General features: G+C 39.4%; 1 protein-coding gene across 3 annotated transcripts in view; it reads right to left on the bottom strand.

Annotated features, from left to right (window-relative positions):
• Positions 1-13825, bottom strand: part of PCCB (propionyl-CoA carboxylase subunit beta) — a 221428-nt gene that overhangs the window by 75108 nt on the left and 132495 nt on the right. For all 3 annotated transcript variants that reach the window (XM_049870484.1, XM_049870483.1, XM_049870482.1), the window contains one exon: positions 151-261. In XM_049870484.1, coding sequence (XP_049726441.1) covers positions 151-261 — 111 coding nt within the window. The remainder of the gene's footprint in view (positions 1-150; positions 262-13825) is intronic.

A 13825-nucleotide genomic window follows, 5' to 3' on the forward strand; every position in this document is an offset into this window, starting at 1 on the left:
CCATCTCTCCACTAAGACCTTATCATCAGTGCCCACAAAGACAATGAGAATGCAAATAACAAAGTAGATCTGGGTCAGGAGTTATTTTTATTACAGGTGAGGAACTGCACAATTCTCAAAGGGCACTAGAAACAGGCCTTTCATTCTTACCTTTACCATGAACGTGAAGTCTGTTAGGGCCGGGGAGTAGACGGCCCCACCAGCACACGGGCCCATGATCAGAGAAATCTGTGGGATGACTCCGGATGCCGTGACGTTCCTCTGCCGAGAGAGAAAGGCAAAGGCATCTAGTTACCCAGGTGTTATGGCATTACCTGCAGAAAAATAAAGGTAATAATAAAAGAACATTTGGCTTTTTTCCACAGAAATTCCAGCCAGCAGGCAAGAGACCTATCAGTAAAGTTTCTACCAGAATTATATTTGCAGTTTCTTCCCACAACTGGTGTGACGGTCAGGACATTACCTTCTGGGACAAATACTGTCTCTCCCTTTCTGGCAGCAGCGCCCTAAAATCTCCACCAGGACAAAAGCTTCAGGCAGAGTCTCCTCTACCTTCACCTTAGCAACAAACACACCTCAAGTCCAGCCAACCTGATTGTATAACCCTACCTAGAAGAAGAATGAAAATTTCACTCAGAACGAACTTTATCCTGGAGCCCTGATCTTTCTTTTGAGCCCCTTCACACCATCCATAAAGGGGACCCAGCATTTACACAGCAAGGCTAAGAGAGACAGGAGCTGTTTTACTCTGAGTCCTCAAAGTCCATTCACCCTCAGACAGGGCTTACGCAGGAGCAGGAGGAAGGAGGAGCCAGAAAGTCCCCATAGGAACAAGCCTCAGGACCCCTCCCGGGAAAGGCAGGGTTTGGGGGCTCTAAGACCCAGGCAAGCTGAAAAAGGCCCAATCACTCCTTGCCCTTCTGCTGACCCTTTCTCTTTCCCTGAATCCCATCAGCTTAGAAAAAGTAGGTCTACTTTTAGGTCTGCCTTGATTCTAAGCCCAGTCTCTACAAATCAAGGAACATCCCTCAGGACAGCACAGAAAGTCATCTACTCTGCAAAAATAGCAAGGTGGGTGGGTGAGTGGATAGAATTCCTGCTATGGCAGAGTAAAGGCCTTGAAAAATTCTATCCCCAAAAAACAATGATAAAACTGGACAAAACTGTCAAGAACAAACATTTCAGGGCTCTGGAAATGGACTAAAGGCAAACAAATTGAGAAATGTTTATTCATGAAAAACTGCTAAACTTGAGATAACAACAGTGGGACTCCGTGGTGTTCCTGACTAAGGCTGCTACATCACCAACGCCACCTCAGGATGTCTTCAAGGCAAAAGAAAATGATACCAGACAGTAACTTAAATCCATAGGAAGCAATCAGGAGCACTGAAAATGGTAAATATGTGATTAAATATAATATACTACATAAATGTATTTGACTCTTAAACATTTTAAAAGACAAGATTTTATAAAGAAAAAAAAATTTTTTTATAGCAGTATTCTTACATTTATAACACATAAGATACATAACAATAATAACACAAAGAAGCCAGGATTAATGGAGTTAAATTGGATCAAAGTTGCTACCTTTTCCCAGAATTAAGGCAGTATTAATTTAAGTAGACTGTGATAAATAAAAGTACGTATCGTGATTGCTGGAGCAATTGCTAAGAAAATAACTAGAAAAAAAGTTTAAAAATAAAATTAAAATTGTCCACGTTTATGTGAAAGATGTTTAACACAAAAGAAGGTAGTATAGGAGAAATACAGGAATGAAAAACAAGACACATATAAAACAAACAGAAAATTACCACACATAAACCCAAGCATATCGAAAATACCTTATACAACATTAAACACAATTAAAGAACTAAGGAAAACATGGACACAGAGCTAAAAGAAATAACGAAAACAAAAATGAGAATCTAAAAAAAGAAATATATTACTAATGGACCACAACTGCCAAAGTCTCCACCAGACTGAGTCCAGCACAACTAGATGGTGTCCAGCTGCCACCAATGACTGCTCTGACAGGGATCACAACAGACGGTCCCAGACAGTGCTGGAGAAAAATGTAAAACAAAATTCTAACTCACAAAAAAAGACCAGACTTAACTGGACTGACAGAGACTGGAGAAACCCTGAGAATATGGCCCCCGGACACCCTTTTAACTCAGTGCTAAAGTCACTCCTGAGGTTCACCCTTCATCCAAAGATTAGACACGCCCATAAAACAAAATAAAACTTAATGGGCATACCAGTCCCAAGGGCAAGGACTACCCAGAGGCAGGAGTGGACAAGAAAGCTGGGAATGGGGAATGCAAGGTCGAGAAGGGGAGAGTGTTGACATGTGGTGGGATTGGCAACCAATGTCACAAAACGATATGTGTATTGTTTAATGAAAAACTAACTTGCTCGGTAAACCTTCATCTAAAATAAAATAAAACAAAAAATTTTTAAAGAGATATTGCAATTAAAGGGGACAATAACTGAAGTAAGATACAATAGAAGAACTTACCAACAGACTTAAAAAGGCAGAAGAAACAAGTGAATAAGAGGTAAGATAGTTAAATTACAGACACTGAAGAGCAACAAAAATGGAGGCTCAAAAGAGAACCTACGGACTAAGAAGAAATTTTTGGCTACGACATATCTGATGACGGTCTAATCTATAAAAACCTACACAATACAGCAATACTTCAACAAAAAAAAACAGAAATAATCCAATTACAAAATGTGCAAAGGATATGAACAAGCACTTCACCAAGGAAGACATTCAGGCGGCTAATGGACACACTAGGAAATGCTCTCAATAATTAGTCATTAGAGAAATGCAAATCAAAACTACAATGAGATACCATCTCATACCAACAAGGCTGGCACTAATTTAAAAAACACACAAAATAACAAATGTTAGCAGGCACTGTGGGGAGACTGGAGCTCCCATGCACTGCTGATGGGAATGAAAAATGGTACAGCCACTTTGGAAAACAATATGGCACTTCCTTAAAAAGTTGGAAATAGAAATACCACGCGATCCAGCAATCCCACTCCTAGAAATATACCCAAGAGAAATGAGTCATTGCACAAACAGACATATGCACATCCATGTTCGCTGCAGCACTATTCACAGTAGCAAAAAGACAGAAATAACCTAAATGCCTATCAACAGACAAATGGATAAACAAATTATGGTACATACCACAGAATGGAATGCTACCCAACAACAAAGAACAATGATGTATCTGCAAAACATCTCACAACATGGATGAATCTGGAGGGCATTATCCTGAGTGAAATAAGTAGTCACAAAAGGACAAATGTTACTTGAGACTACTATTCTAAGACTCATGAAAAGGTTTAAATACATTCTTTGATGGTTATGAGGGTGGGGAGGGATGGGGAGAGGAAATCACTAACTAGATAGTAGACAAGGATTAACTTTGGTGAAGAGAAGGATAGTACAAAATAAAAGGGAAGTCAGCACAAGTGGACAAAGCAAACCCTAAGAAGTTTCCTGAACACATCCAAACACCTTCGTAGATAGAGTAGCCAGGGCGGGGCCCGGGGACCATAGTTTCAGGGGACATCTAGGTCAATTGGCATAATAAAGTTTATTAAGAAATGTGGCATCTGGGACCTTAAAAGATTGTAAGTGGCCATCTAGGATGAATCAATTGGTCCCATCTCACGTGGAGCAAAGGAGAATGAAGAAAACCAAAGACACAAGGAAAATATTAGCCCAAAGGACTAAGGGACCACGTGAACAGATGCTCCACCAGCCTGAGATAAGAAGAACTAGATGGTGCCCAGCTACCACCCTGACCACCCTGAGGAGGGACACAACAGAGAGTCCCAGGCAGAGCAGGAGAAAAATGCAGAACAGAACTCAAATTCACTTAAAAAAAAAAAAGACTTAATGGTCTGACAGAGACTGGAGGAACTCCCGAAACTACAGCCCCAGACATACTATTAATCCAGAACTGAAACCATTCCTGACACCCACTCTTCAGACAAAGATTAGGCAGCACTATAAAACAAAAAATAGTACACATGAGCAATGTGCTTCTTAGTTCAATCAGATATATGAGACCAAAAGGGCAGCTCCTGTCTAAAAGCAGGATGAGGAGACAGGAAGGGACAGGAACTGGTCAAATGGACACAGGGAACCTGGGGTGAAAAATGCTGTCACATTGTGGGGATTTTAACTACTGGCACAAAACGTGTATAAATTTTTGTATGAGAAATTAACTCGAGCTGTAAGTGTTCACCTAAAGCACAATAAATAAATAAACAAATAAATAAATGGAAAAAATTGAGAAAATACTCAAAGATTTACAGCAACAAAGCAAATGCTGAATCCAGAAAAATGCTAATTAGTACAAGGCAAGGTCATGAAAGTTCCATAGACACATCCAACTTCCTGAGGGACTGAAGTCCTGGGCTGAGGGCTGTGGGGTCCATGGGCTCAATAGGCATAACATAGTTTATAAAGAAAATATTCTGCATTCTACTTTGGTGAGTAGCATGGTCTTGAAAGCCTGTGAGTGGCCATCTAAGATACTCCACTGGTCTCATCCCTTTGGGAGCAAGCGAGAGTGAAGAAAACTAAAGACACAAGGGAAAGGTTGGTCCAAAGGACTAATGCACCACAACTACCATGGCCTCCACCAGAGTGATTCTAACACAACCAGATGGTGCCAGCTACCAACACTGACTGCTTTGACAGGGAACACAACAGAGGGTCCCGGACAGAGCTGGAGAAAAATGTAGAGCAAAATTCTAACTCACAAAAAAAGACCAGACCTACTGGCCTGACAGAGACTGGAATAACCCCAAGAGTATGGCCCTCAGACATCATTTTAGCTTAGTAATAAAGTCACTCCTGAGGTTCACCCTTCATCCAAAATTAGACATGCCCATAAAACAAAATGAGACTAAAGCGGCACACCAGCCCTGAGGCAAGGACTGGAAGACAGAAGGGAAAAGGAAAGCTGGTAATAGGGAACCCAAGGCTGAGAACAGAGAGTGCTGACATGTCGTGGGGTTGTTAACCAACGTCATAAGACAATATGTGCACTGTTTAATGACAAGCTAGCTTCTTCTGTAAACCTTCATCTAAATTACAAGAAAAAGAAAAGAAAAAGACTAAAACTGATAGGAAAGTGGGAGAAAAATGTAAAACAAAATTCGAATTCACAACAAAAGTTCAGACTTACTGCTCTGACAGAGACTAGAGGAACCCCCAAGCGTATGGCTACTGGACACCATGCAAATTCAGAATTGAAGCCACTCCCAAAGTCCACCTTTTAGACAGGCCTATAAAACAAATAATACAAATATACAAGACCAAATGAGAGACACCTGCCCAAAATCAAAGATGAGAAGGCAGGAAGGAACAGGAAAGCTGGACAAATTAAAAAGGGGATCCCAGGGTAGAAATGTGCTAATACATTGCAGAGATTGCAGACAATGTCACAAAAAATTTGTGTATAAATTTTTGAATGAGGAACTAATTTGCACTGAAAACTTTCACCTAAAGCAAAATAAAGTTAAAAGAAAAAGACTGGAGGTTTAAGAAGGCTGAGCACAGTTTAGTACAATTATGGAACAACAAGAGACCTAGTATACACATCATGGGAATTCTGGAAGGAGGTGAAAGGGAGAAAAACACAGAAAGGATATTTGAAGAAAAAATGACAGAAACGTTGGCCAATTTAACAAAGGACGTGAATCTACAAATCCAAGAAGCTCAAACAACTCCAAGCAAGATAAACACAAAGAAAAATATCAATATATATATCATAGTTAGACTCTCAAAAATTAATGATAAAGAATCTTGAAAGCAGTGAGAGAGAAGCAGTCACAAACAAAGGATCCCCAATAAGATTAAGCACCAATTTCTCCTCAAAACATTGGAGGCCAGATTCGTCTGGATATGAGCCAAGATGGAAGAACAGACAGAGGCTTCCGGCAAGCCCTGTTTACAGCAAAGACCAGAAAAAACAAGTGAAACGACTATATTTATGGCAAGCTGAGCCCTGCGCATGAAAGGCAAGCTTGGAAAACCAAGTGACAGGCAAGGGAAGTAAGAGACAGTTCAGAAGCAGAGAGGAGTAACTGGACCTGAATCACAGGGAGCCCTCAGGCACCATTCCCGAGCAGCAGTGGCAGGCTGGTAGTAGGGTTTGGCCAGTTTCCCCAGGGAGAAGCAGCCAGCCACACAGCCTACTCAAGCCTACGGAACCAGAGAAGAACACCACTCTTGGCAAAAGCTAAGTACTTGTGTAAGCTATACCGCACTCCTCCTCGCCCCCAAGCCGGCTTCAACAGCTGAATTCCCAGAGCCTGAGATAGGCCCTGTTGAGCGCTTAGAGCCATTCTTCCAGCCTTGGAGAAGGAAAAAATCTGCAACTTAGGGAAAAGATAATTTACCAGATCCACTAAATGGGGGAGCTCAGGACAGAGGCGGCTCTTCTCCAGGCATAAACGGTCGGTGCACTTTGAGTGCCTTTACCCTCTGCATGGACCTGTGTGGGCCTATTTCAGGGGAAGAGGCCCGTGTTGGCAGATTCCAACCGTTTCGGCTGTGCAGTGGAGACCTACGTGTTTGATGTTTGACACTGCATTGCCTATTAAACAGGGTCCCCAACTACCCACGTCAGGGGACTAAGGACTCGTGCCTCCATTCAGGTCACCCAGTCACCCGTGACAGGGGTCTGAGGATAACTAATACCTCCCAGTCCTTACAAACAAAAACATTTGGTGCCCATAGTCCATCAGCAGAACCCACGCACCTGTACGCTCTAGGCATCAGCGACACACTTTCCTCAGAGACATTTGGGGGACGATTCTCAGCCCCTTGCCTTCTTCACTGTGGAACCCCCGATGCAACCAGATACCGCTACCTACACCAATCACGCCTGCCCCTCTAAGACTGTCGGACAGAGCCTGTATCACACACTTGATGATCAGCTACCTGGACATCTCAGCTGAATTCATACAAGAAAAGTGAATGGACTCCTAGACTGATATACCTGATAACTGCTCTAGCCATCTGGGGACAAGACGTCAGAGCACCAAAAGCGAAAGTTATCAAGCTAGCTCACTCAAGCAACCCATTTGGGCATATTGAAACAAAACAAAGCAAGAAGCTACAACACAGTAAGCAAACATAAAATAAACTAATACAATAACAGAGAGAGGGCTCAGAGACAACAATCAGCATTAAGTCACCTAAAGGAACAGACCATAATCACCTCAACAAGCTCTCAAAACAAAGAATCAAGAGACCTTGTAGATGAAAGTGCATTCCTAGAATTACCAGAGGCAGAATACAAAAGATTCATATATAGAACCCTTCAAGACATCAGGAATAAAATGAGGTAATACGCAGAACAAGCCAAGGAACACACATATAAAGCAACTGAAGAAATTAGAAAGATTCTTCAGGAACATAATGAAAAATTTATAAGCTAGAAAAATCCATAGAAAGATGGCAATCAGAATTGGACAACTCAGTAAAAAGCCAGAGGAGCAGAACTGAGCCAGTCGAAGGGAGAATTTCTGACCATGAAGATAAATCAACTGGCACTAACATATTGGAAGAAAAATCAGAAAAAAACATATAAAAGAAATGAAGGAAACTTGAGAATCATGTGGGACTCTATCAAGAGAAATTACCTACGAGTGACTGGAGTACCACAACAAGGAGGAATAACAGAAAATACAGAGAGAATTGTCGAAGATTTTTTGGCAGAAAACTTCCCTGACATGGTGAAAGGTGAGAAGATACCTATCCAAGATGCTCATCGAACTCCACATAAGGTAGGTGTTAAAAGAAAGTCACCAACACATACTTTAATCAAACTGGCCAAAACCAATGATAAAGAGAGAATTTTAAGAGCAGCTAGGGATAAATGAAAAGTAACCTGCAAAGGAGACCTAATAAGAATAAGCTCAGACTACTCGGCAGAAACCATGCAGGCAACAATGCAATGGATGACTTATTTAAAAAACTAAAGGAAAAAACCTGCCAGCCAGGAACCGTATGTCCAACAAAAGTGTCTCTCAAATGTGAAGGTGAAATAAGGATATTTCCCGATAAACCGAAGTTTAGGGAATTCATAAAAACAAAACCAAAACTACAAAAAACACTAAAGGGAGTTTTTTGGTTAGAAAATCAATAATATCACGTATCAACCCAAGACTAGGACGCTGGGCAGAGCAATCAGAAGTCAACCCAGGCAGTGATATCAAGAAAACAAAGCAAGATTACAAAAAAAAAAGACTCAAAACACGGTAACAACGATATTATGTAAAGAAAGACAACATTAAAACAAATAAACAGAGACTAAAAAATTTAGTCACAGATCTTCCATAAGGAGAAGATATAAAGTGATACAAAGAAATAAAAGTTAGGTTTAAATGTAGAAAAATACGGGTAAATAATAAGGTAACCACAAAGAAAACAAACTATCCTACACATCAAAATAAATGACAAGAAAAAAATAGAGGCTCAGCAGAAACAAAACCAAAAACAATGAATATGAAGAAAGGACAATATATAAGGATAATCTACTGTGCAAATAAAGTGGGAAACAGAAACTGTCAACGACACATTAAAAAAAGACATTAAAATGATAGCACTAAATTCAAACTTATCCATAATAACACTGAATGTAAATGGACTAAATGCACCAATAAAAAGACAGAGAGTGGCAGAACGGATTAAAAACCAAGATCCGTCTATACGCCGCCTACAAGAGACACACCTTAGACTTAGATACATAAACTAAAACTCAAAGGATGGAAAAAAATATATTAAGCAAACAACAATTTAAAAAGAGCAGGAATAGCAATACGATGACAAAATAGACTTTAAAGTTAAATCCATCAGAAAGGATAAGTAAGGATACTATATAATGATTAAAGAGATAATACACCAAGATGATATACCCATATTAAATATTTATGCACCAAAAGACAGGGCTACAAGATACATATCAGCATTGAAAAGTGAGATGCCTCCACAATAACAGTAGGAGAGTTCAAAAAACCACTTTGCGTGAAGGACAGGACAACCAGAAAGAAGCTCAATAAAGGCAAGGAAGATCTAAACGCCACAATAAACCAACCTGACCTCACAGACATATACAGAACACTCCACCCAACAGCAATCAAGTATACTGTCTTTTCTAGTGCACATAGAACATTCTCTAGAATAGACCACACATTAGGTCATAAAGCAAGCCTTAGCAGAATTCAAAACACTGAAATATAACAAAGCATCTTCTCTGACAAGGCCAGAAAAGTAGAAATCAATAACAGAAAACCCAGGGAAAAGAAATCAAATGCTTGGAAAATTAACAATACCCTGCTCAAAATAGACTGGATTATAGAAGACATTAACGATGGAATAAAGAAATTCATAGAATCCAATGAGAATGAAAACACTTCCTGGCAGAACCTTTCGGACACAGTGAAAGTAGTACTCAGAGGTCAATTTATGTAATTAAATGCACACATCCAAAAAGAAGAAAGGGCCCAAATCAAACAATTGCCCCTATAACTTGAACAAACACACAGAAGCAACAAAAGAAACCCTCAGGCAACAGAAGAAAAAAAACAATAAAAATTATAGCAGAACTAAACGAAATAAAAAAAAAAAATTTTTTTTTTTTTTTTTGAAAAATGAAATAGGAAACAGAAAAAACGATTTAAAGAATTAACAAGACCAAAAGCTGGTTCTTTGAAAAAAATCAACAAAACTGATAAACCATTGGCCAAACTGACAAAAGAAAAACAAGAGAGGAAGAAAATAACCCAAATCAAAATAAGATGGGCGATATTACAACAGACCAACTGAAATTAAAAGAATCATATCAGATTACTACGAAAAATTACACCCTAACAAATTCGAAATCCTGGAAGAAATGCATGAATTCCTAGTAACACGCTACCTACCTAAACTAACACAAACAGAGGTAAAACAAATAACTGACCCATAGCAAAAAGAAAGATTGAAAAGGTAATTAAAAACTCCCAACAATAAAAACCCCTGGCCCGGACAGTTTAACTGCAAATTTCTACCAAACTTTCAGACAAGAGGTACCACCACTACTACTAAAGGTATTTCAGAGCATAGAAAAGGATGGAATACTCCCAAACTCATTCTATGAAGCCACAATATCCCTGATACCAAAACCTGGTAAAAAACACCACTAAAAAAGAAAATTACAGACGTATATCCCCCATGAACATAAATGGAAAAATCCTCAACAAAATTATAGCCAATAGAATTCAAAAACATATCAAACAAATAACTCACCATAACCAAGTGGGATTCATACCAGGTATGCAAGGATGGTTCAACATTAGAAAAACAATGCAAATCCATCATATAAATAAAACAAAAGACAAGAATCACATGATTTTATCAATTCATACAGAAAAGCCATTTCACAAAGTTCAACACTCATTCATGATAAAAACTCTCAGCAAAATAGGAATAGAAGGAAAATTCCTCAGCACAGTAAAGAGCATTTATACAAAGCCAATAGACAACATCATCCTAAACGGAGAGAGTCTGAAAGCACTCCCCTTGAGATCGGGAACCAGACAAGAAGGACCTTTATTGCCAATCTTATTCAATTGTACTGGAGGTCCTAGCCAGAGCAATTAGGCTAGATAAAGAAATAAAGGGCATCCAGATTGGCAAGGAAGAATTAAAAGTACCTCTATCTGCAGATGACATGATCTTATACACAGAAAACCCTGAAGAATCCTCAAGAAAGCTACTGAAACTAATAGAAGAGTTCAGCACAGTATTGGGATACAAGATAAACATACAAAAATCAGGTGGATTCCTCTACACCAAGAAAAAGAACATCGAAGAGAAAATCATGAAATCAATTTCATTTACAATAGCCACCAGGAAGATAAAATACTTAGGAATAAATCTTACCAGAGATGTAAAAGACTTATACAAAGAAAACTCCAAAACACTTCTGCAAGAAACCAAAAGAGACCTACATAAGTGGGAAAATATACCTTGCTCATGGATAGGAAGGCTTAACTTAATAAAATGTCTATTCTACCAAAAGCGATCTACAGATTTAATGCAATACCAATCCAAATTCCAACGACATTCTTTAATGAGATGGAGAAACAAACCACCAACTTCATATGGAAGGGAAAGGGGCCCCAGGTAAGTAAAGCATTAAGGAAAAAGAAGAACAAAGTAGGAGCCTACTCTACCTGATTTTAGAGCCTATTACACCGCCACAGTAGTCGAAACAGCCCGGTACTGGTACAACAACAGAGTCACAGACCAAGAGAACAAAATTCAGAATCCACACATAAATCCATCCACGTATGAGCAGTTGATATTTGACAAAAGCCCCTAAATAGTTAAATGGGGGAAAAGACAGTCTTTTTAACAAATAGTGCTGCCATAACTGGATATCCATTTGCAAAAAAATCAATCAACACCCATACCTCACACCATGCACAAAAACTAACTCAAAATGGATCAAAGACCTAAATATAAAATCTAAAACGATAAAGATCATGGAAGAAAAAACAGGGACAATGTCGGAACCCTAACACATGGCATAAATAGTATACAAAACATTACTAACAATGTAGAATAAAAACTTCATAACTGGAAGCTCCTAAAAATCAAATACCTATGCTCATCTAAAGACTTCACCAAGATAGTAAAAAGATTACCTGCAGACTGGGAAGAAGTTTTTAGCTATGGCATTTCTGATCAGCACCTGGTCTCTAAAATCTACACAGTACTGCAAAAACTCAACTAGAAGAAGACAAATAACCCAATCAAAAAATGGGCAAAAGATATTAACAGACACTTCACTAAAGAAGACATTCAGGTAGCTATCAGATACATGAGGAAATGCTCATGATCATTAGCCATTAGAGAAATGCAGATCAAAACTACAATGAGATTTCATCTCACTCCAACAAGGCTGGCATTAATCCAAAAAACACAAAACCATAAATGTTGGAGAGTCTGTGGAGAGACTGCAACACTTATACACTGCTGGTGGGAATGTAAAATGGTAAAACCACTTTGGAAATCGATTTGGCGCTTCCTTAAAAAGCTAGAAATAGAACTACTATACAGTCCAGCCACCCCGCTCCTTGGAATACATCCTAGAGAAATAAGAGCTTTTACACAAACAGATTATATATGCACACCCATGTTTATTGTAGCACTTTTTACAATAGCACAAAGATGGAAGCAACCAAGGTACCCATCAACGGATGAATGGATAAATTATGGTCTATTCACACAATGGAATAGTACGCATCGATAAGAACAGCGATGAATCTGTGAAACATTTCACAACATGGAGGAACCTGGAAGGCATTATGCAGAGTGAAATTAGTCAGTTGCAAAAGGATAAATATTGTATAAGACCACTATTATAATAACTACAGAAATACTTTAAACAGAGAAGAAAACATTCTTCGATGGTTATGAGAGCAGGGAGGGAGGGAAGTGGGGGAGGGTGTTCACTAATTAGATAGTAGATAAGAACTACTTTAGGTGAAGGGAAGGACAACACGTAATACAGGAGAGATCAGCACAACTGGACTAAAGCAAAAGCAAAGAAGTTTCCTGAATAAACTGAATGCTTCGAAGGCCAGTGTAGCAGGGGCAGGGGTCTGGGGATCATGGTTTCAGGGGATATCTAGGTCAGTTGGCATAATAAAATCTATTAACAAAACATTCTGCATCCCACTTTGAAGAGTGGCGTCTGGGGTCTTAAACGCTAGCAAGCAGCCATCTAAGATGCATCAATTGGTCTCAACCCACCTGGATCAAAGGAGAATGAAGAACACCAAGGACACAAGGTACTTACGAGCCCAAGAGACAGAAAGGGCCACATAAACAAGAGACTACCTCAGCCTGAGACCAGAAGAATTAGATGGTGCCCAGCTACAACCGATCACTGCCCTGACAAGGAACACAACAGAGAACCCCTGAGGGAACAGGAGAGCAGTGGGATGCAGACCCCAAATTCTCATAAAAAGACCAGTCTAAATGGTGTGGCACAGACTAAAAGGACCCCAGTGGTCATAGCCCACAGACCTTCTGTTGGCCAAGGACAGGAACCATTCCCAAAGCCAACTCTTCAGACAGGAATTGGACTGGACAATAGGTTGGAGAGGGATGCTGGTGAGGAGTGAGTTTCTTGGATCAGGTGGACACTTGAGACTATGTTGGCATCTCCTGCCTGGAGGGGAGAGGAGAGGGTGGAGGGGGTTAGAAGCTGGCAAAATGGACACGAAAAGAGAGAGTGGAAGGAGAGAGCAGGCTGTCTCATTAGCGGGAGACTAATTGGGAGTGTGTAGCAAGGTGTATATGGGTTTTTGTGTGAGAGACTGACTGACTTGATTTGTAAACATTCACTTAAAGCAAGTATAAATTAAAAAAAAAAAAAAGATTCATCTGTCATAAAAAAAAAAAAAATTGGAGGCCAGAAGGAAATTTAAAGTGTTAAAAGAAAACTGTAAACCACTAATACTATACCCAGCAAAACTATCCTTCGAAAAAAATGAGGGTGAAATTAAAATATTCCCAGACAAACAGAAGCTGAAAGACTTCATATCCACTAGACCAGCCCTACAAAAAATACTAATGGGATTTCCATATATGGAAGGGAAAGACACTAAAAAGTAACTCAAAGCTATACATAAGAAGAAAGATTCCTAATAAAGGGAAATGCATGGATAAGTACAAAGGCTAGTAATAAGGTATTCATGCTCAATAATTGTAAATGTTTCGTGCATCATT

The sequence above is a fragment of the Elephas maximus genome, chromosome 26 (assembly GCF_024166365.1).
Source record: "Elephas maximus indicus isolate mEleMax1 chromosome 26, mEleMax1 primary haplotype, whole genome shotgun sequence".
Taxonomy (NCBI): Eukaryota; Metazoa; Chordata; class Mammalia; order Proboscidea; family Elephantidae; genus Elephas; species Elephas maximus.